The 20672-nt window shown below is 38.4% G+C and overlaps 1 protein-coding gene across 7 annotated transcripts in view; it reads right to left on the bottom strand.

The window, feature by feature from the left end:
• Positions 1-20672, bottom strand: part of sdccag8 (SHH signaling and ciliogenesis regulator sdccag8) — a 272774-nt gene that overhangs the window by 118520 nt on the left and 133582 nt on the right. For all 7 annotated transcript variants that reach the window (XR_013547645.1, XM_078405351.1, XM_078405349.1 and 4 more), the window contains one exon: positions 15129-15271. Coding sequence is in view for 6 of the 7 variants with exons in the window: in XM_078405351.1 (XP_078261477.1) it covers positions 15129-15271 (143 nt within the window). In the remaining variant the exon portion in view is untranslated. The remainder of the gene's footprint in view (positions 1-15128; positions 15272-20672) is intronic.

Genomic DNA, 20672 nt, shown 5'->3' with positions numbered 1-20672 from the left:
ACTGATTCCGTATGATTCAATGAAAGGAACATGATAGATTATCTGTAAATATCCAGATATATTCAGACTTTTGTTTTTTTTTAGTTATGACCTATAAGAAAGATATCTGAAATTTGAGGGAATCCCAAAGAAAACCAAAAAAATTATAATTTTGAAAACTTGTATGAAGGACAAATGAATGTTACTTTCCTGCAGTAGCACATCACATACAATGAATGATAATTTTAAGTTTCTTTTATACAGATGCTGGATTTTGGGAAAGTGACCTAACTGTGCCCTTCTTCCAAATTAGATGCAGATAATTTAACAGGTTGCCCAGTAACTTGGCTGCGATGACAGGCTCATTATTTTCTGCATGCAAAAATCATCACGGCTGTTCACAGAATAAGTGCATATTCTGATGTTCCATCAACAGCATATTCACTGGCCCAAGGAAGTAATTCAGCTTTTCTCAAGGTCCATTTATCCAGCCCGATGACCTTTTTAAAAAAAAGGGACCTTATTTTCGTATTGGCATTTGACTGAAACAGTCAGGCACTGAAGGAGACCATTTAGCCCATCATGCTCAGGCTGGCTCATGCTTAGCGTAATCTAACTCATCACATTCCCCTGTCCTCTCTACTGCTTTATTAAAGATAATGCATGTAGTAGGAACTGAAAAATGTAGGCAAGCATATAGTAAATAAATAAACTGAAAGCAGGATTATGTTAACTAAATCCAATGGTGGGAAAGACTGTACAATTCAGAAAGGAATTTCTTTGCATTTGTTAAAATATGTAAATCATATGTTTATGAATGGACAGTAAACCTTCTCAAAGTCACAATCTAATATAAGGATAATAAAATTTAAAATTGATCAATTATCCACTCCAGCAGTTCACAAACTGACAATCTAAATGTTCTCTTTCTACTTGTCAGGTGGTAATTTGGAGCCGAGGATGGCTTGTTTCCAATCAAATCTATGAGTTTTAAGGTGCCTGATAATGTTGGTCTGGGGCAGGGTAAAGTAGGAGGCGATGGACTCCTCCGCTGTTTATGGTGAAGAAATACAAGGTTTCAGTGTCAGCCTCGTTATAGCTACTTCATTTTGAATAGTTATGGGCCAGATTCTCCCAGGTATTGATGGGGATATTACACTTCAAGGAAGGTTTGAGGACATCCTTGAAATCTTTTTTCTCTGTCCTTTTAAAAATCTCTCAGAGTAGCATTCAGTGTAGGCAACATTGGGTGGATTGTAATCACAGAACTGGCTGAGTGCAATCAATTGATGGAGATTTAGTCTAAAAGAAGAGACCAAAGATGGCTTAATTTTCCTACCAGGGCTGTTTTCGGATTAACTGATTCATTGACAATTTTGAAAATGTGATTAATCACTAATTAATCACTTTACCCCGATTAAAATGAATAATTTTTCAAGTAATTAATTTTCATGATTTTCAAATGAAAACATTCTTTCTTGGGAAATTTACTTTTATTTCGCAAACGTAAACCTACTTTAGACTGCCAATAGGTACGATCTCAAAGGTATAAGGTATCAACTGTCTCATCACTCAATGATATGCGCAATTTTGTGACAAAGAGGCCAGAAGCACTAAAGCATTTTTCAGATTCAACTGACCTAGGAGGAATTGTCAAGTATACTCTATACACTTTTTAAAGTGTGCTTGGGCAATTCTTTCCAATACGTGCTTTGCAGGACAGCCATTTCTCACTTCAATATCTTCAAATGTCTTGTGGGTTTGAATATTACTCTATTTGCTTCTGCTTCTTAACATCTTTTGACCAAGGTTGCAAACTTAATTCCATCTAAAGCTGTCAAACATGTGACAACAAACTATGTGTTTCTGTTGTGTAGGAAAATAACTGCAGATGCTGGTACAAATCGAAGATAACTCAGCAGGTCAGGCAGCATTTCTGGAGAGAAGGAATGGGTGACGTTTTGGGTCGAGACCCTTATTCAGACTGATGTTTCTGTTGATTTCTTCTTGAAATGTGAAATAATTGTTTCCTGATTTGTGCAGGATGGAATGCCAACTGACTTGTTTGAAGACACTAGGTCAAATTTGAAGGCATGTTTGTGTTCCAGATAATATTTGAATGACAATGGGGATGGCTGATATTTGACATCACTAAAATCCTATAGCTTTTGTTCACAAGATACCCTGAAAATCAATCCAGATATTCAACATTTTGCTGTTCAAAATTTTCTGAACGCATTTGACTTATTATGTTGACATTTTTGCTAAGCTTTACTGGATAAACTGCTTGAAAAGTTAACAAACATTTATTTACAAAATAAGGAATTCTTGTACCATCCTATTCTAGTTCTAGCTTTGGAGAAGAGAGAGTTTAGACATTTAATTACTTTAATCGATTAATCATGATTGATTAATAATAAATCACTTTTGTTCAAAAAAATGATTAATCAAAGCAGCCTTATTTCCTACCAAAGGACTTTCCCATCATGCAACTTTCCTAAGTTATGCAGTTTCATCTGCACTTTCAGTTAGAATATCTGACTAATGTATACTGGATTAACATCTAACATTTTGGCGAATCCTATCTCAAATTGGACTGTCCTCGGAAATCTGGGTAAGATTCCATATCTGCTAAATGATGAGATAACCAGTAGTTTAACCTGAGATATATCCCAACTACTTTCCTTGCATAGAGGGCATTTGAGCACATGTTTGAAGTTTATTCTGCTCTTTGCAACTATTTGCAATCTCAATCAGTATATTATTGGTTTACATGAACTGCATTTCTGCTAAATGGACTGCTCTGGAGTTGCATTGCAGGAGCATACTGAGAGAAGCACAGGAAGACAAAAAAAATTGATGGCAACAAAGTGAGGTTGCTAGGTAATGGTTGTACAATGTTTAATTTGATTCACAACTTCCCAGCAAATAAAGCAGTCCATGCTTGTGTGCAGCAAGACCTAGGTAACATTTAGGCATTGACAAAAAACATAATATCAAAAAAATACCAGACAGTGTCCATATCCAACAAGAGAACCACATATCCTTGACATCAAAACGCACTACCATCATTGAATCTCCGAGCATTAAAATTTTGGGGATCATCATTAACAATGCCCAAATTTCTAGTCATAATAGGCTGAGTATAATTCAGTGAATGATTCATCTCCCAGCACTCTGTAGTCTTTCCATCAATATGATGGAATACACTCTGCTTACCTTGATGAGTGTAGCTCCAAAAACAATCATGCAGTTTTGCAAAATACAGGACAAACCAGTAAACTTAGTTCCACTACCTTGAACAATGAATCCTTCCACCACCAATGCCCCATGTCTTCAATGTGCATCAACTACAAAATAAATTTTTAGTCATTGCCAAAAATACACCAGCAGGACCTCTAAACCCATGATCTCAATCACTAACAAAGAGAGTGCACCTCAGGTTTCTCTCCAAGTAGCCCATTTTCCTAATTTTGGATTATATTGCCATTCCTTCATTATAGCTGGGTCGAAATCCTGGAACTCTCTACCCAAAGCAATCTATTATCAGAAGACTGCAATTGATCAAGAAAGTGGTTCATCAAATCAACTCAAAGTTAAACCATGTAATGGTGAAAGCATGATTAAAATTGATAGCAAAAGTAAAAAATTCTCAAGCTCTATATAAATGCAAGGAACAATACCAACGTAGTGGCTGATGTACCAGAGAAAGTCAAGTCAAGTCAAATTGAGGTTTCGTCGGTATCGAATGACAATAAAGGTATTCCGTATTAATGTTACATGCACAAGTATGGTGAGGTACAGATAATTTTAACAGCATCAGAGGCACATGTTGGCCTTCATTGCGAGAGGATTTGAGTTTAGGAGCAAAGACTGCAGTTATACAGGGCCCTGGTGAGACCGCACCTGGAGTATTGTGTGCAGTTTTGATCTCCTAATTTGAGGAAGGACATTATTGCTATTGAGGGAGTGCAGCATAGGTTCACCAGGTTAATTCCCTGGATGGCGGGACTGACATATAATGAAATAATGGGTCGACTGGGCTTGTATTTACTGGAATTTAGAAGGATGAGAGGGGATCTTATAGAAACATATAAAATTCTTCAAGGATTGGATAGGACGGATGCAGGAAAAATGTTCCCGATGTTGGGGAAGTCCAGAAGCAGGAGTCACCGTTTAGGAATAAGGGGTAGGCCATTTAGGACTGAGATGAGGAAAATCTTTTTCACCCCTAGAGTTGTGAACCTGTGGAATTCTCCTCCACAGAAGGCAGTGGAGGCCAGTGGATGGTTGGGTTACATTTCACTTTTCTGCTCATCTGGATAACCCATGTAAATTATTTTGTAAAATATTTTCCAATTGATTTGGGAAGGAAGCTATGTATAGCTTTGGACTATGGAGTTAGGAGAGTAGCAAAAATATACTTATATCTAATGTTTAAATCAATGAGATTGAGATTGAATGTGTCTATACAGACTGACTTTGCACTTGCAATGTGTATAATAGTACGCCACCCACATGATTATGTTTATTTTCTCTTAAAAATCCTTCTCTTTGTTATACAGACCAAAATGATCCCAACATCACGTGTAACTTACCACCTTCACTTGACTATAGGGCTAAATAGTGTCATACAGCATTGAAACAGGTCCTTCGGCCCAACATGCCCATGCCAACCAAGATGACTCATCCATACTCCCTCCTGCCAGTATTTGACCCATATTATTTGAAACAGTTCCTATCCATGTACCTGTCTAAATATCTTTTAAATGTTGTTAAAGTACCTGCCTCAACTACCTCCTATGGCAGCTCATTATATATAACCACCACCCTCACTGTGAAAAAATGCCCCTCAGGTTCCTAATAAATCTTACCCATCTCCTTGTAAATCCTCGTAAATCTTCCCTGCACTCTTTCCAGCTTAACAACATCTTTCCTGGAGCAGGATGAATAAAACTGAACACAATACCTCAAATGTGGCCTCACCAACCTCTTGTACAACTGTAACATAACATCCCAACTTCTATACTCAGTAATATAGGAAGGAACTGCAAATGCTGGCTTAAACGGAAGATAGACACAAAATGCTGGGGTAACTCAGTGGGTCAGGCAGAATCTCTGGAGAAAACGAATAGGTGACTTTTCGGGTCGGAACCCTTCTTTACACACTTCTTCAGGTAACATGGGAACTTTTGACAAGTAAGCATAACATCTGTCGTAGGAAAGTTATTATCCAGAGAATTCTTGGAGAGTAGATGTACCTATATTTAGAAAGACAAGGGTTGATTAGGAATAGTAAAAATGGCTTTGTGCCTGAGAGATTGTGTCTCACAAATTTGATTGGGTTTTTTGAAGAAGAAACCAAGAAGGTTGATGAGGAATATACAGATTATTCCTATAGACATGGACTTCAACAAGGCCTTTGATGAGGTTCTGCATGGTAGGCTGAATGGTTATATCATATGTGATCCAGGGACAAATAACAAACTGGATACAGAATTGGCTTCATGATAGGAAGCAGAGAGTGACAGTGAAGGTTATTTTTTTAGATTGGAGGCCTGTGAATAATGGTGTGCCTCAGGTATTGATGTTTGTCATCAATATTAACAATTTGGAAAGATGTACAAAGCATGAATAGTAAGTTTGCAGATGACACTAAAATAGGAGGTATGGGAGTTTAATTCAGATAACTGTATGGTATTGCATTTTGGTAAATCAAACCAGAGCAGGATCTTCACAGAGAACTGTATGGTCCTGGGGACGGTGTGGAGCAGAGGAATCCAGCAGTACAGATACATAGTTCCTTGAAAGTGGTGTTGTAGGTAGATAACGTGATGAAGAAAGGTATTTGGTACATTGGCCTTCATCAGTCAGGGAATTGAATATAGAAATAGGGACGTTATGTTACAGTTGTACAAGACGTATTTGAAGTAAAGTAATCAATTTTGGTCACCCTGCTATAGAAAAGATGCCATTAAGTTTGAAAGGGTGCAGAAAAAATTTATGAGGATATTGCCCAGACCCGAAGCCCTAAGCTATAGGGAGACATTGGGTAAGTTAGGACTTTCTTCTTTACAATGCAGGATACTGAAGAGAATAGATAGTGTGAATGCACAGAGTCATTTTCACAGGATAAGGGAATCAATAACTAGATCCACATGAGGAAGTAGTTGAGTAGTTGAAGTAGTTACAATAACAACATTTAAAAACATTTGGACAGGTACATACATAGAAAAGATTAGGCCACAGGCAAATGGGACCATTTTAGACAATAGACAATAGGTGCAGGAGTAGGCCATTCAGCCCTTCGAGGCATCTGGGTTGACATGGATAAATTGGGCCCAAGTGCCTGTTTCCATGCTGTATGACTATAATCTAATAATAATAAACCATGTTTTAAATGCACAATGGTGACGGGAAACAAGAAAGAAAAGATACAGAAACATTATGGGGGTCCAAAGTTGAATACTTCAAATAGACCAATGTGCATCTTGAAAAAAATCCCCTACCAGCACCATACATCAGAAGCAACACCAGCGTGACCGAGAACAACTCAAGATAGCTAGTGTTTTGTACCATCAAGCAATTCTGCAGAAGTGAATGAAGAATGCTTTTAATTGAAATGTATCTCTCATTACATAACATATTTAATTATAGATTTTTAAAGCAGTAGCCCTTCCTAATTCAAAATAGCATAGGATCTGTGAGTCCTGCCATCTGGGAGAATCCCATCAGTAGATAACGTAGTTGGTTTAGCAATACTGACAGTAAGGTTATCCAGCTTTGTAAGTGATGTCCTCGTCAATTCAACAATATCTTAACAAGAATGTTTAGGAAGGAACTGCAGATGCTGGTTTAAACCGAAGATAGACACAAAAAGCTGGAGTAACTCAGCATCTCTGGAGAAAAGGAATAGGTGACGTTTTGGGTCGAGACACTTCTTCGGACTGAGCGTCAGGGGAAAGGGAAACGAGATAGTGACCATGATATCGAGAGAGATATAGAAGAAATTAATGAAAGATAAGCAAAAAAGTTACGATAATAAAGGAAACAGACCATTGTTAGCTGTGTGCTAGGTGAAAATTAGTACAGACAGTGAGACTCAACAGGACGAATTTGAAGCTGGTACGACTTGGGTGGGGGAGGGATGGCGAGAGAGAGCGGATACAGGGGTTACTTGAAGTTAGAGAAATCAATATTCATACCACTGGGTTGTAAGGTGCCCATTAAAATATGAGATTCTTAACAAGAATGTCTCATTAATAATGTACCACTATTTTAAAAGCCAAAATGCAGGAACCTTGGTGTTAAATCTACTAAGATTACATGAAGTTAATTATTTTTTCCCTTAGCTATCCATGTCCTCAGGTTACCTGCAATCCCTTCCTGTAAGCTTTATTTTAAATGTGCCTATTAAATTTAATTTGCCATTGACTTCCCATCACTTTGATCTATTCACTTTTATTTCACAAGGTGTCTTTGTAGAATCAACTGTCCCTCCTAGTGTGGTATAATAACCCAACTTGTTTTATGTTTCTGAATCCAAGTCAGTGTTATAAATTAGTAATGGCACCTTATACATTGTGCACTAGACTTAACACCTTTAACAAGCTATAACTGTTTTAATCCTTCAATCAATTATTTATTATTCTCATGAATTTATCTTCAATTCGCAGAGTATTAAGAGTACCCTTTCATGTAGCAATCTGTGTTGTACAAGCCCCTATTTGGTAGACACCAAACAATCAGATGTGCGGCCACTTGTTCTGAAACATTGTTTACATACAAAGCTCTCCCATTACAGGGAAAGTCTGTAGGTGCCAGGGAGTTGGAGGTGATGGGGTTGAAGAAGTGGGATTGGACGGAAGTTCAGGCAAAAAGGATTTTGGGCAAAAAGGCAACTGTGGACCCAGAGGGGATTTGTGCCAGCAGGGTTGGCTGGAAATGAGTGAATCCTCAGAAAGTCACGTAAAGCAAGATCTATCTGGGTGACATAGAAACATAGGAACATAGAAAATAGGTGCAGGAGGAGGCCATTCGGCCTTTCGAGCCAGCACGGCCATTCATTGTGATCATGGCTGATCATCCACAATCAGTAACCTGTGCCCAACATCTCCCCATATCCCTTGATTCTGCTAGCCCCTAGAGCTCTATCGAGCTCTCTGTTAAATTCATCCAATGATTTGGCCTCCACTGCCATCTGTGGCAGAAAATTCCACAAGTTAACAACTCTTTGGGTGAAAAAGTTCCTTCTCACCTCAGTTTTAAATGGCCTCCCCTTTATTCTAAGACTGTGGCCGCTGGTTCTGGACTCGCCCAACATTGGGAACATTTTTCCTGCATCTAGCTTGTCCAATCCTTTTATAATTTTATATGTCTTTGTAAGATCCCCTCTCATCCTTCTTAACTCTCGTTATGAAGGCCAACATGGCATTAGCTTTCTTCACTGCCTGCTGTACCTGCACGCCAATTTTCAGCGACTGGTGTACAAGGACACCCAGGTCTCGCTGCACTTCCCCCTTACCTAATCTGACACCATTGAGATAATAATCTGCCTCCTTGTTTTTGCCGCCAAAGTGGATAACCTCACATTTATCTATATTATACTGCATGTGCCACACATCTGCCCACTCACTCAACCTGTTCAGGGTACCCTGCAACCTCCTAACATCCTCTTTGCAGTTCACACTGCCACCCAGCTTTTTGTCATCTGCAAACTTGCTAGTGTTACTTCTAATTCCTTCATCCAAATCATTAATATATATGGTAAACAGTTGCGGCCCCAACACCGAGCCTTGAGGCACTCCACTCACCACTGCTTGCCATTCTGAAAAGGACCCGTTTACTCCTCTTTGCTTCCTGTCTGCCAACCAATTCTCTATCCATGTCAACACCCTACCCCCATGTGCTCTAATTTTGCTCACCAATCTCCAGTGTGGGATCTTATCAAAGGCTTTCTGAAGAGTCAATGAGACAGTGACAATGAAAGAGTCAAGCTCCCAGTTACAAACCAATTAAAGTCAGGCTCCTGAAACTGTGAAGAAGTCGGCTTTATTCCCCCTATTATAGCTTGTTTAGTCATAAAATGTTCACATCTTTCTGGGCCATGTGATCACAGAAGAATTCTGCTTGTGACATAATAACTATACTACATGCTAATTAACGTTAGTCAGTATACCCAGAGCCTCTGTGTGAAACATGTCAGTAGCATGGAGAACCCAGAACAGATTTTCCAAAGCGTGCGAACAGTGCACAAAATATGAATAGGTTTTTGTTAAATCTCAATTGGACTGGACAAAACAATATTGCTCTATGTATTGTAATTCCTGTGCTATTGTTTGGTAGTTGAGGAAACATGTTATATATCCTTGATCGTCCACCAAAATGAAGGGGATTTCACTCAAATAACTGAAATTGAAAGATAATTAGATTGACAGAATTTTAACATTTTTAGAGAAGGTAATCTATCTGGCTGCTGGCAACTTGGACTACTTGTAGCGCTTTGGAAAAATGTATTTTCTGTTTTTTTATGCTCTCCACAAAGATACCTTTAGAAACAAAATAAAAGCTTGGTGAAAGATAGAGTAGAGCAGAAGATGATTTATTTTTCTGGCTGATTCCAATACAAGATTATTTTCTCTGCATGAATGTGACAGAGATTCTGACCTTGTTAGATTTGATGCCAGTCCCTGACCTAGCCTCAGTTGCCATGGAAGTTCTTATAGATAATTGAGTACATGGATAATAGAGTGTTTTATATTTTTTAATTAATTTTGCCAGTCTACACAAAATGTTTATTGCTGGAATGTTACTTGGATGGTTAATGTAATGCCAGAAATGTTGGAAGAGAGACATGCAGCAGCCAAGGCATTAAAATATCATGGAGTTGCACCATGGGGTTTCGGATTTAGATTTATATATCATAAATCCCACACTGTCAAACTATCAATTATAGCTACATGGCCGCGGAATGAAAAATAAAAGTAAATTTGTATTGTGGCTTTCACATCCTTTTTAGGAATTTTAGTGAAGCAATTATTTTTGAAATGCAGAGCTGTAGTGATGTAAGAAAACACACCAGTCGTTTGATGCACAATAATACTTCTACAATCAACAATGGGATAATGACAGGGTATTTCTTATTGATGCTGCTTTAGAGATATGTATTGGCCAGGAAGAATCTCCATGCTCTTCTTCAAAACAATACCACGGACTCTTTCATATTAATTAGAAAGAGCAGACAGGTCTTTAACAACTTAATCAAAAGATAGCAGTACCACCATTGGCTCTGTTCCTGAATGTAAACCATAATTTCATGCTCAATTCTCCAGTATGGATCTTGAACCAATAACCTGCTGATGCCGATGAGCAGGTGTTGCAAACTGCACTGGTATGTATAATGCTTTATAATGCAGGGAAAGAGAAAACGTGAAGAAAGGTTACTCATGGACATTTCTAAGCATGATCTGGTAGCAACTGATGATCAGTCCTGAGGGCAGTCTGGAAGCACATTGCCTAATCATATCTGTGTATTAATGGCGGAAAGAGGCAAAATATACCCTTAACATAGCTGTAATGTTAACTATTGGACCAAACCACACCAAATATATGTAGATAAGCATACATAAGGCGGATTATGGTAGGTTACATATGTACACAGACTATGGAAAGTCCGATTAGACACGGGTTATGGAAAAATGTAAGAACATACAACAGTACCGTATAGGAACAGGCTTTAACTTCCATAATATTGTCTTGGACTTCCTTAACACATGATGCTTAGATGGGGCTGAATTTGTTGGATGCATCCAAGAGGTTTTCTTGAAATATTATGTGGATAGTCGAACTAGAGGAGGGACTATACTGGACTTTATTTTGGGAAATAAGCCTGCATGGTTAGAAGCATAGAAAATAGGTGCAGGAATACGCCATTCGGCCCTTCGAGCCAGCACCGCCATTCAATATGATCATAGCTGATCATCCAAAATCAGTACCCTGTTCCTGCTTTTTTCAAAATATCCCTTGATTCCGTTAGCCCTAAGAGCTATCTCCAACTCTCTCTTGAATACATCCAATGAATTGGCCTCCAATGCCATCAGTGGCAGAGAATTCCACAGATTCACAACTTTCTGGGTGAAAAAGTTTTTCCACATCTCAGTCCTAAATGGCCGACCCCTTATTCTTAAACTGTGACCCCTGGTTCTGGACTCCACCCAACATCAGGAACATTTTTCCTGCATCTGGCCTGTCCAATCCCTTAAGAATTTTATATGTTTCTATAAGATCCCCTCTCATCCTTCTAAATACCAGTGAATACAAGCCCAGTTGATCCATTCTTTGACTGGCATTTCAGGGGGAGAGCAATTTGCAACATTCCCGGATTTTGATGTTTCAGATATAAGAGAAAGGGGGACGGCCTGATTGTATTCATGTGTAATCGTTTTGTTGACTGCATGGTATCCAACAAAAAAGCTTTTCACTATCCCTCAACGCACTGACAATAATAAACTAAACTAAATTAAAAAGGCGAAAGAGTTGTATTACTAATCAGGAGGAATGTCATGGCAACACTCAAAGAGGACGTACTGGAGGGTTCGTTCAATATGGGTAGTCCAACTCGAAGAAAGACCAAACTGGAACTTGTACTGGGCAAGCCTGGGCAGGTGACTGCTCTTTCAGTGCAAGAGTATTTTGGGAACAGTGATCTTAACTCCTTGTGTTTTAAGATAAATATGTATAAGGAGAAGATTGAACCTTGAGGTAAAGTACCAAATTGAGAGATAGCAAATTACAGCATTATTATGCAGGAGCTAGAGAGAGTAAACTGGGAGCAGCTATAGATGTGGGAGTCGTTGCAAACTGACCAGAGTTCAGGACCAATATATTCCAGTAAGAAGGAGGGCCAAGGATGACAAGATAAGGGAACCGTGAACAATGAGAGAGGTTGTAAGGAGATACAAGAAACTGCAGATGCTAAAATCTTCAGCAAAGCACAAAATGCTAGAGTAACTCAGGGGGTCAGGCAGCATCTGTGGAGGAAATGGATAGGCGATGTTTCGGGTCCAGACCCTTCTTCAGACTGATTGTATTAGGGAGAAGAAAGCTGGAAAAGAGGTAGGGGTTAGAGAAATCCTCCAAATAATAGCTGGATTCAGGTGGGAGGAGTAAGTAACAAGGACGAGAGATGAAAAGGAGACAGAAAGGTGTCAGATAAGGAGGCGAGGAGTGAAATGTAAAGCCAGAAGGAGGGATATACATGGAAGGGATGGAGGTTGTGAGAAAGAGGGACGGGATAGTGGGAGAAATGGGTGCATACCACAGTGGGAGGGAGATGTGGGCACATGAAAGGGAGAGGAAGAGGGGGGGAATGTTACTTGAAATTAGAGAATTCTATGTTCTTATATTGGGTTGTAAACTACCCAAGTGGAATAAGAAGCGCTGTTGCAGATGCACATTTGATCAAAGGAAGAAAAGGTTTAGAGAGATGAAATCAGACAGGGTCTTTGAGGAATATAAAGAAAGCAGGAAAGAACATGCAGAAAATTAGGAGGGTCAAAAAAGGGCCATGAAATGTCCTTGGCCAGTAGGATTAAAGAGAATCCCAAAGCCTTTTATATACACATGCAGCTACGGGATATAAATAAAATAAATGTAGAATTTTTAAAAAAAGTATTAATAATGGTAACAATGAAACTACTGGATTACTATAAAAAATCATCAGGGGAGAACTTTGCCACCCTTATCTGATATAGCCTATATGTGACTCCAGCCCTAATAATGTATTAATTACCTGGTGTCTGCAGTTCATATTCAGGGATGGATAATAAATGCTATACTACCAACAATATCTACATCCCATGAATAAGATAAAAATATAATCTGACTGAATTTGAAATTGGTGACCACCAATGAAATTTTTCATAATTTTTACCCCTCAAAATATAGCCGATAATAGTACAATTGAAACCTGAATCTATTGTGATAATACAATTTACAGACTGAGATGTGATAATTAATTTAAGTGGGCATTGTAATTGTTAGTACAACAGAAAAATAAATAAATAACACAAAAAGGTTTATAAATAAAATAAACACAAGAGAGTTGGAGGAACTTTCGAGTCAGGCAGTATCTATGGAGGTAAATGTACAGACAACATTTCTGGTTGGGAACCTTTTTCAGACTGATGGAATAGAGGGGAGATAACTGGTAGAAAGGGGTGAGAAATGGTGGAGCAAGGGCTGCCAAGTGTTGGGTGAATGGTGGCAGAGGGGTTCATGGGCAGATGAATCAGCAGGGGAGAGAAGGATGAACATCAAACCAAGGCTGGAGATGATAAGTGGAGAAGACAAAAGGAGTCAAATAGACAATAGAAAATAGACAATAGGTGCAGGAGTAGGCCATTAGGCCCCTCGAGCCCGCACCACCATTCAGTGTGATCATGGCTGATCATTCTCAATCAGTACCCCGTTCCTGCCTTCTCCCCATACTCCCTGACTCCGCTATCCTTAAGAACTCTATCAAGCTCTCTCTTGAATGCATTCAGAGACTTGGCCTCCACTGCCTTCTGAGGCAGAGAATTCTACAGATTTACAATTCTCTGACTGAAAAAGTTTTTCCTCGTCTCCGTTCTAAATGGCCTACCCCTTACTTTTAAACTGTGGCCCCTGGTTCTGGACTCCCCCAACATTGGGAACATGTTTCCTGCCTCTAACGTGTCCAACCCCTTAATAATCTTATATGTTTCGATAAGATCCCCTCTCATCCTTCTAAATTCCAGTGTATACAAGCCTAGCCGCTCCAGTCTTTCAACATAGGACAGTCCCGCCATTCCGGGAATTAACCTAGTAAACCTACGCTGCACGCCCTCAATAGCAAGAATATCCTTCCTCAAATTTGGAGACCAAAACTGCACAGTACTCCAGGTGCGGTCTCATTAGGGCCCTGTACAACTGCAGAAGGACCTCTTTGTTCATATACTCAACTCCTCTTGTTATGAAGGCCAACATTCCATTGGCTTTCTTCACCCCCTGCTGTACCTGCATGCTTCCTTTCAGTGCTCTAATTTTGCCCAATAATCTCCTATGTGGGACCTTGTCGAAGGCTTTCTGAAAGTCGAGGTACACCACATCCACCGGTTCTCCCCTGTCAATTTTCCTAGTTACAGTCTCAAAAAATTCCAGAAGATTAGTCAAGCATGATTTCCCCTTCGTAAATCTATGCTGACTCGGAACGATCCTGGAATGGTGGAACCTGATTAGAGTGGAAGGCGAGGAGTGAAATGTAGAACCAGAGGGACGGGTGGTGGATAGAAGGGAACAGGATATGAAGTAAAATGGAGGACCTGGATTAGAGAGGGTGGGTGATGAGCAGATGAAGAAGGTGAAGAAGGGAAAAAGAACTTGGAGATGGGATGTGGGGAGTACAGAAATAGATGTGTGTGTGAGGCAGGAAAGAGGTGGGTAGAAGAGAATGCGAGGAGATGGGGATTATCTGAAACCAGGGAATTCAATGTTCATGTCTTTGGGTTAAAAGATATAAACCCAAGTGGCATATGAGATGTAGTTCTTCCAGTTTGCTCATTCTGGCAGAGCAGGAGGCCGAGGAGAGACAGGTCAGTATAGGAATAGGAAGGGGAATGAAGTGGCTATCATCTGGAAGCTAGCCCTGCCAGACAGAGCGCAAGCATTTAGTGAAGCGGTCGCTGTAGTCTATATAAACGACATCCTGTTATAACAACCTCTTATTAAGACCATTTATCATGATACAATATCATATGCTGTGCTGTTCCCACATCATTACAACTCAAACTGACAGAATACAAGAGATCTTAGAATAGAAAAAAAACAAAAACCTCAGAACATCTGGTAATCCCATCACCCGTCCATATGTTACAAACATCATGCTGCTTTTCCCTTAAGACAGATTAGAAAAATCATCACATTTGGTTTTGTATAATTACATACCTGCAATTTGGTTTTTTAATAGCTTCACCTGTTAATACTGCAGCAATTAGTAGGCAAAAATGTGAACAGTTGGTATTGCAAATCACCAAAAATATATGTAAAATGTTTTATTGCCTGCGGTGGAGACAGGCAGCTTGATGCTGGCGTTATGAATTGCCACTGGCAGATAACAGGATTATTTGTACCTGGTGAGGTGCAGTTGGTGCTCGGCTTTGCTCAGTAGTTCTATCAGCTTTAGATATTCATCCTTCGTTTTTGCTGCATCCTGCTGGACGTGCTCCAAATGACACTTAGTTTCATTAATTTCCAGCTCAAGTTTCTGTTGCTCCTAAAGAGGAAACATAGATGAAAAAAAACAGATTTTAAAACAACAAAATTCCACTTTGTAAAACTGTCAGTTGAAAATCTCAGTTAAGCAAACAGAACCACACTATCGTGTTGGGAGCACTACAGTATATATTTTTTTTTAAACTTGTGAAAAATAACAGTCACATTTAAAACAAAGTTACATTAACTTTCAGTACTGCAGTGATGATCCTCTATTAACTGAGAAGAAAAATAGCAGGAACTCATAAACATGGGGTATTTTAGTTTCCCAACTTCTAACTTTGAGTGCTGGAAAGAAATTGCCAAGAATGGGTGAATGAATACACACAGCTTACTTTCCCGGTGGACAGTGGTGATGTATTTACACGTTATTCTCAACAACTTCTATTTTAATAGACTTCTGTTGAAATCTACAATCAACCAATGTAAAGCACAGCATTTTATCATTTTTTAATCATTTGTTAACTTTTACCAAAATTACACCATGGCTAGATTAAAACACCGAGTTATAAGCTTTAAGGTTATTTTACACCGCAGATTTAATTATAATCTGTGGGGGATGTAGTGATTTTATCAGTGTGAATATAATTTACTGTACATTTGATGCATATATTTTCAGCTCTTATACAGTCTATCAATATTCTAATACTACAGACAAGATATATTCATGTTTTAAAAAGAAAGGGAATGGTTAAAATCAGAGCCTAATTTACCATAAATAGAACTTTGAATGAAACTAACGGAGGTAGGCGAAAGAATAACCTTAAAAGTCAAAGGAGAATGCATGAGTTATATAGTAATTCAAACTCTTCTAAATGTTAATTTTTATTATTTGAATTTTTTTTTGTTTTCCATGAGCTGGAAGTTGAGATTCTTTACCACATTATTGCATTTGTTGTGAACGTTTATTGCATTCGTTGTGAATGTTTCTCAGTTAAATGTAGCTGAATTTATATAAAATGTAAGCCATTTTGTCCTTGGATTAGCTGATCTCTTGCAATGGCTGTCCAAACTCTTGCAGCAGAGAAATACTCACCAACCATTATTTCCTCCTTTTGACACATCACATGGGAACTATGTACTTTCTGATAAAACACATCTTATCCTGCACAACTTGCTCCTTTAAAATGTTAATGCCATTGTTGTTGCATTGTTTATCTACTATGAACTATGTAGAATCATGAACTACCATGTAAGGATGTTCATTGCAAAAAAAACCATTTATTTTCACTGTTCCTAAAAGCGGCCTAGAAGTATAAAGTTTTCTGTAGATTTTATATTAATAACAACATTTGCTGATGGGAGCCAAGAAGGCAAATTGTGTGGAAGGCAGAATAAGTCTGCAAAGGAATATGGACAGGTGGCAAGTACTGAATGCAAAATAAGTACAAAAAATTGAGGAATGGAGTAGGATGTTTGAGGTTATTCATCTTAGTATAAAGAAGATAATGGTAGAGGATTGTTTAAATATAGAGAAATTACAAAATTCACACACGAAACACAGAATGTCAACATGTGGGTACATAATGGGTATATGTGGGTACAAAGACCAACTTTTGGTCTACAATGGAGTCAAGGGCTATGGGGAAAAGGTAGGAAAGTGGAGCTGAGCCCAAAATCAGATCAGGAATGATCATAACAAATGACATAGCAGGCTCAAGGGACCATATGATTTATTGAAAACATTACTTTTATAAAATAGGACTGTCTACTTTTGCTGCTGTCCAGAAATTAAGCACCCATTCAATGTTCAAAATGTTTTCAGAGAATTCTCTTTGTGAAAATGTTTGAAGAATAATTACCTTGTAATCTTCATCTTTGTTATTTTTACTTCAAATCTAACTTCTCTGTTTTCTTAAACATCTTAAATAATTTGTTGCAAAAATTTCCAATGTCTCAAATAATTTTCCCTTCCTCCTACTATACGGCATTCCAAATCTAAACAGTCCTGAATTATCAGCAATGCACAAAGCTTAGTCAATGTGCTGCCAAATGTATCTGCAGAAGGCATATTTTACAAGTCTAATCATTTCAGTGTGAAATGTATGCTTTTGTTAAGTGTTTCTACTGCACATGTTTAAATTAAATTCCAAAATGAAACATTTAATATGCTGTGGTACAAAGATTTGCAAATTGTTTTTTTTAGCTGTGGTGTACAGAATTCTGATTCAAATATAATCCTGTGTCGACATGGATGTTTTTGGCAACTACTTACGTATTTATCAGTGTTCTACTGTACTGTATTTAAGTAAATAAAAATGCATTGACAGTAACAGCTATGCTCTCTAACCGACTAAGTGTCCTACTATTCAGATGGCAATGCAATGCCACCAGCTTTTATAAAATTAATTCTCTATACCTTGCAACTTTTTTGAAGTTCAATTAATTGTGTTTCTTGGCAAACAATATAAATCCACTTAAAACTACCACTTAGCAATTAATTGAATAATGTAGTATTTATACTACTGTGCATTAATAGTGTTGCAAAGTCCTGTTCTCTGTTCAATAATAACTAAATGCAGCAATGACTTATCAGTAATAAACATTGTTTTCAAGAATAAAGGACTATCTAAAGCCGATAACATTTTGATTGATCTGAAACTCACCTTCATCCAAATCTCAAGAAATAGATCAGGATTTTGTACCCAGAAATTTCAATGACCTTTCTCGGTAACTTATTTTAATAGCAAACTATCCTACCTGAAAAGGAAAATTCCAACTCACTTCCTGCTTAAATTCAATATTTAATATTTAAACCCAACTGTTCTTGTGTGGTTTCATTTGACGTTTGCTTTCAAATGTGATAAATTATTTATTTACATATTTTTAAAAATAGGGTTCTATCAGTTATGTTCTTCTGTGCGATATAATGCTGAAATCCCTCTCAAATCAGAATGAGGATCTTGCCAGGCTTTTTAGAAGGAAGCTGGGCACGGTCCCAATCAGAATCAAGAAGTCAGTTGCACTTGCTGATTTCGAATGCTCCAGATTACAACATGGATATGTAGCCAGCAAGGTTTTGGCCTAGACAGTCAGTCAAGTAGCCTAGTTTTTTTAAGCACCAAGCATCTCAATATAATATCTCAATATTATTTCTGGAGTGCAATGCAATTAGGGCCATTTCTAGGTTGAACTATGTCACTCCAGAAATTTGGCCGGGCACTTACGGGTTGTTAATCACCCTTGTGTGCTCAATCAGTCTTGCCCAGGATGATATTGTTACATTATTCCAAGAACATAATTTGTTAGGAATGCCCAAAACAATCATGTTTTCATAATGTTGGCAACCTGACACATGTAGATCCAATTTATTTTTTCCTTGTACAGTGATCTACATTCTATATGTTTTCATACCTACTGTGTCAACATCCATCTTCCCAATCTTGAAACTTTCTCAGCTGAAACCACATGGCTCAAGATCCTACCTCTGGCACAGCACACACCAAGATTCTGAAGAAGGTCTGAAGAAGGGTCTCGACCCGAAACGTCACCCATTCCTTCTATCCAGAGATCCTGCCTATCCCGCTGAGTTACTCTAGCAATTTGTGTCTACCTCCCCCACATTTTGGTTTACAGGCAACCTACTCACAACACCAAAAGCTTTAATCTCTTGACACCACCACCCAAGATTCTAATCTCTTGTCAGTCTACTCCAAAAAACTCCGATCTCCAGGCATTCCACATGCTCCTGATTGTTGTCCTCTCCCCCTATCCCTTTCACTCCCCCTCCCCCTATCCCTTTCACTCCCCCTCCCCACCATAGACCAGAAACCCCAGACTTGGGCAATGGTTAGGACCTGCTGTAGGTCTCTTCTGTGTGGTAAAGTATACAGCAGGCAAACAGTAACACCTGACACTTTGACCCATGTCTGTTGTTGTATTTTTGAATAATAGACCCACTATTGAAACAATCACGTGCCAGCATTACAACAAACTTTTTCGGTTCTTTTACAATTGCATATTAATTTCTGGCCCCTTTGCTTGTCAAATATAACATATAGACTGGTGAATATTGTCATATACTGATAATGAGAAGGATTCCGAACATTTTCCATTAGGATTATAGTGATTATAGCTTTACAAATTTTAAGTTATTCTTAAGTGATTTTGAGTGGGTTCAGGGCCAGAATGCCAATCTGCAAAATAATTCTTATATATTTAAAACAGCAAACCAATTTTATAATAGCATTTGTATCAATAGATTAAAAAGAGGATATGGCCAGAACCTTCCTTGGAGAGGGTCTGTATTCAGTTCAAAGACAAAGGGTCTTCAAATTGAAATGTCAACTCTGTTTCTCATTCCACAGCTGTTGCTTGACTTTCTTAGTTTCCAGTATTTTCTGTTTTATTTCAAATTTGCAGCATCTACAGTTTTTTTAATTTTCATTCACGGTAGCCATGGTTGTCAATGCCATTGCCATACAATCTAACCCTGCTAAAACTGAATTGATAAGGCAATGCTTTTATATATGTATAAAAAAGGAATATTTAATTAGATTTTAAAAGTTGAGATGAGATGGTAAAGTGAGGCTGCTTTTGTAATCTCTGGTGAAAATGGGATTTTCTGCCATTGTTTCAAAGAACAGCGGAGTGGTCTCATGAATCCCAAATTCCACCATATCCTGAACAACATTTATCCTTGAACTACTATTAGAAGAACATAATAAAACAACAAAGAAATATAACGTAGACACAAAATGCTGGAGTAACTCAACGGGACAGGCAGCATCTATGGAGAGAAGGAATGAGTGACGTTTCGGGTCAAGACCCTTCTTCAGGCATTCCTTCTCTCCAGAGATGCTGCTTGTCCTGCTGAGTTACTCCAGCATTTTGTGTCTACCTTCGATTTAAACCAGCATTAAGAATAAAGGGTAGGCCATTTAAAACTGAGATGAGGAAAATCTTTTTCACACAGAGAGTTGTGAATTTGTGGAATTCTCTGCCTCAGAAGGCAGTGGAGGCCGATTCACTGGATGTATTCAAGAGAGAGTTAGATAGAGCTCTTAGGGCTAGCGGAAACAAGGGGTATGGGGAGAAGGCAGGAACGGGGTACTGATTGTGGATGATCAGCCATGATCACATTGAATGGCGGTGCTGGCTCGAAGGGCTGAACGGCCTACTCCTGCACCTATCGTCTATGTATCTATGTATCTATGTATCTGCAGTTCTTTCCTGAACAAAGAAATATATATATAGTTATTGAAGTTTGCACAACCTTGCAGGTGTTAATTTAACTGGTGGTTCTTACTCTATATTACAACAGTAAATTTAGCTCTGAAATGCTTAGGGTCATTCTGACATCAAAAAAGATGTCCAAAAATACCAAACTTTCTATTGAACTTTAAAACTAATTAAAGAATTTGGACACCGTATCCATAGTTTCAGACAGCATTCTTGTCCTG

This window comes from Rhinoraja longicauda, chromosome 9 (assembly GCF_053455715.1).
Source record: "Rhinoraja longicauda isolate Sanriku21f chromosome 9, sRhiLon1.1, whole genome shotgun sequence".
NCBI lineage: Eukaryota > Metazoa > Chordata > Chondrichthyes > Rajiformes > Arhynchobatidae > Rhinoraja > Rhinoraja longicauda.
Note: the sequence above shows the minus strand (reverse complement) of the source record. Positions and strands in the feature narration are given on the sequence as shown.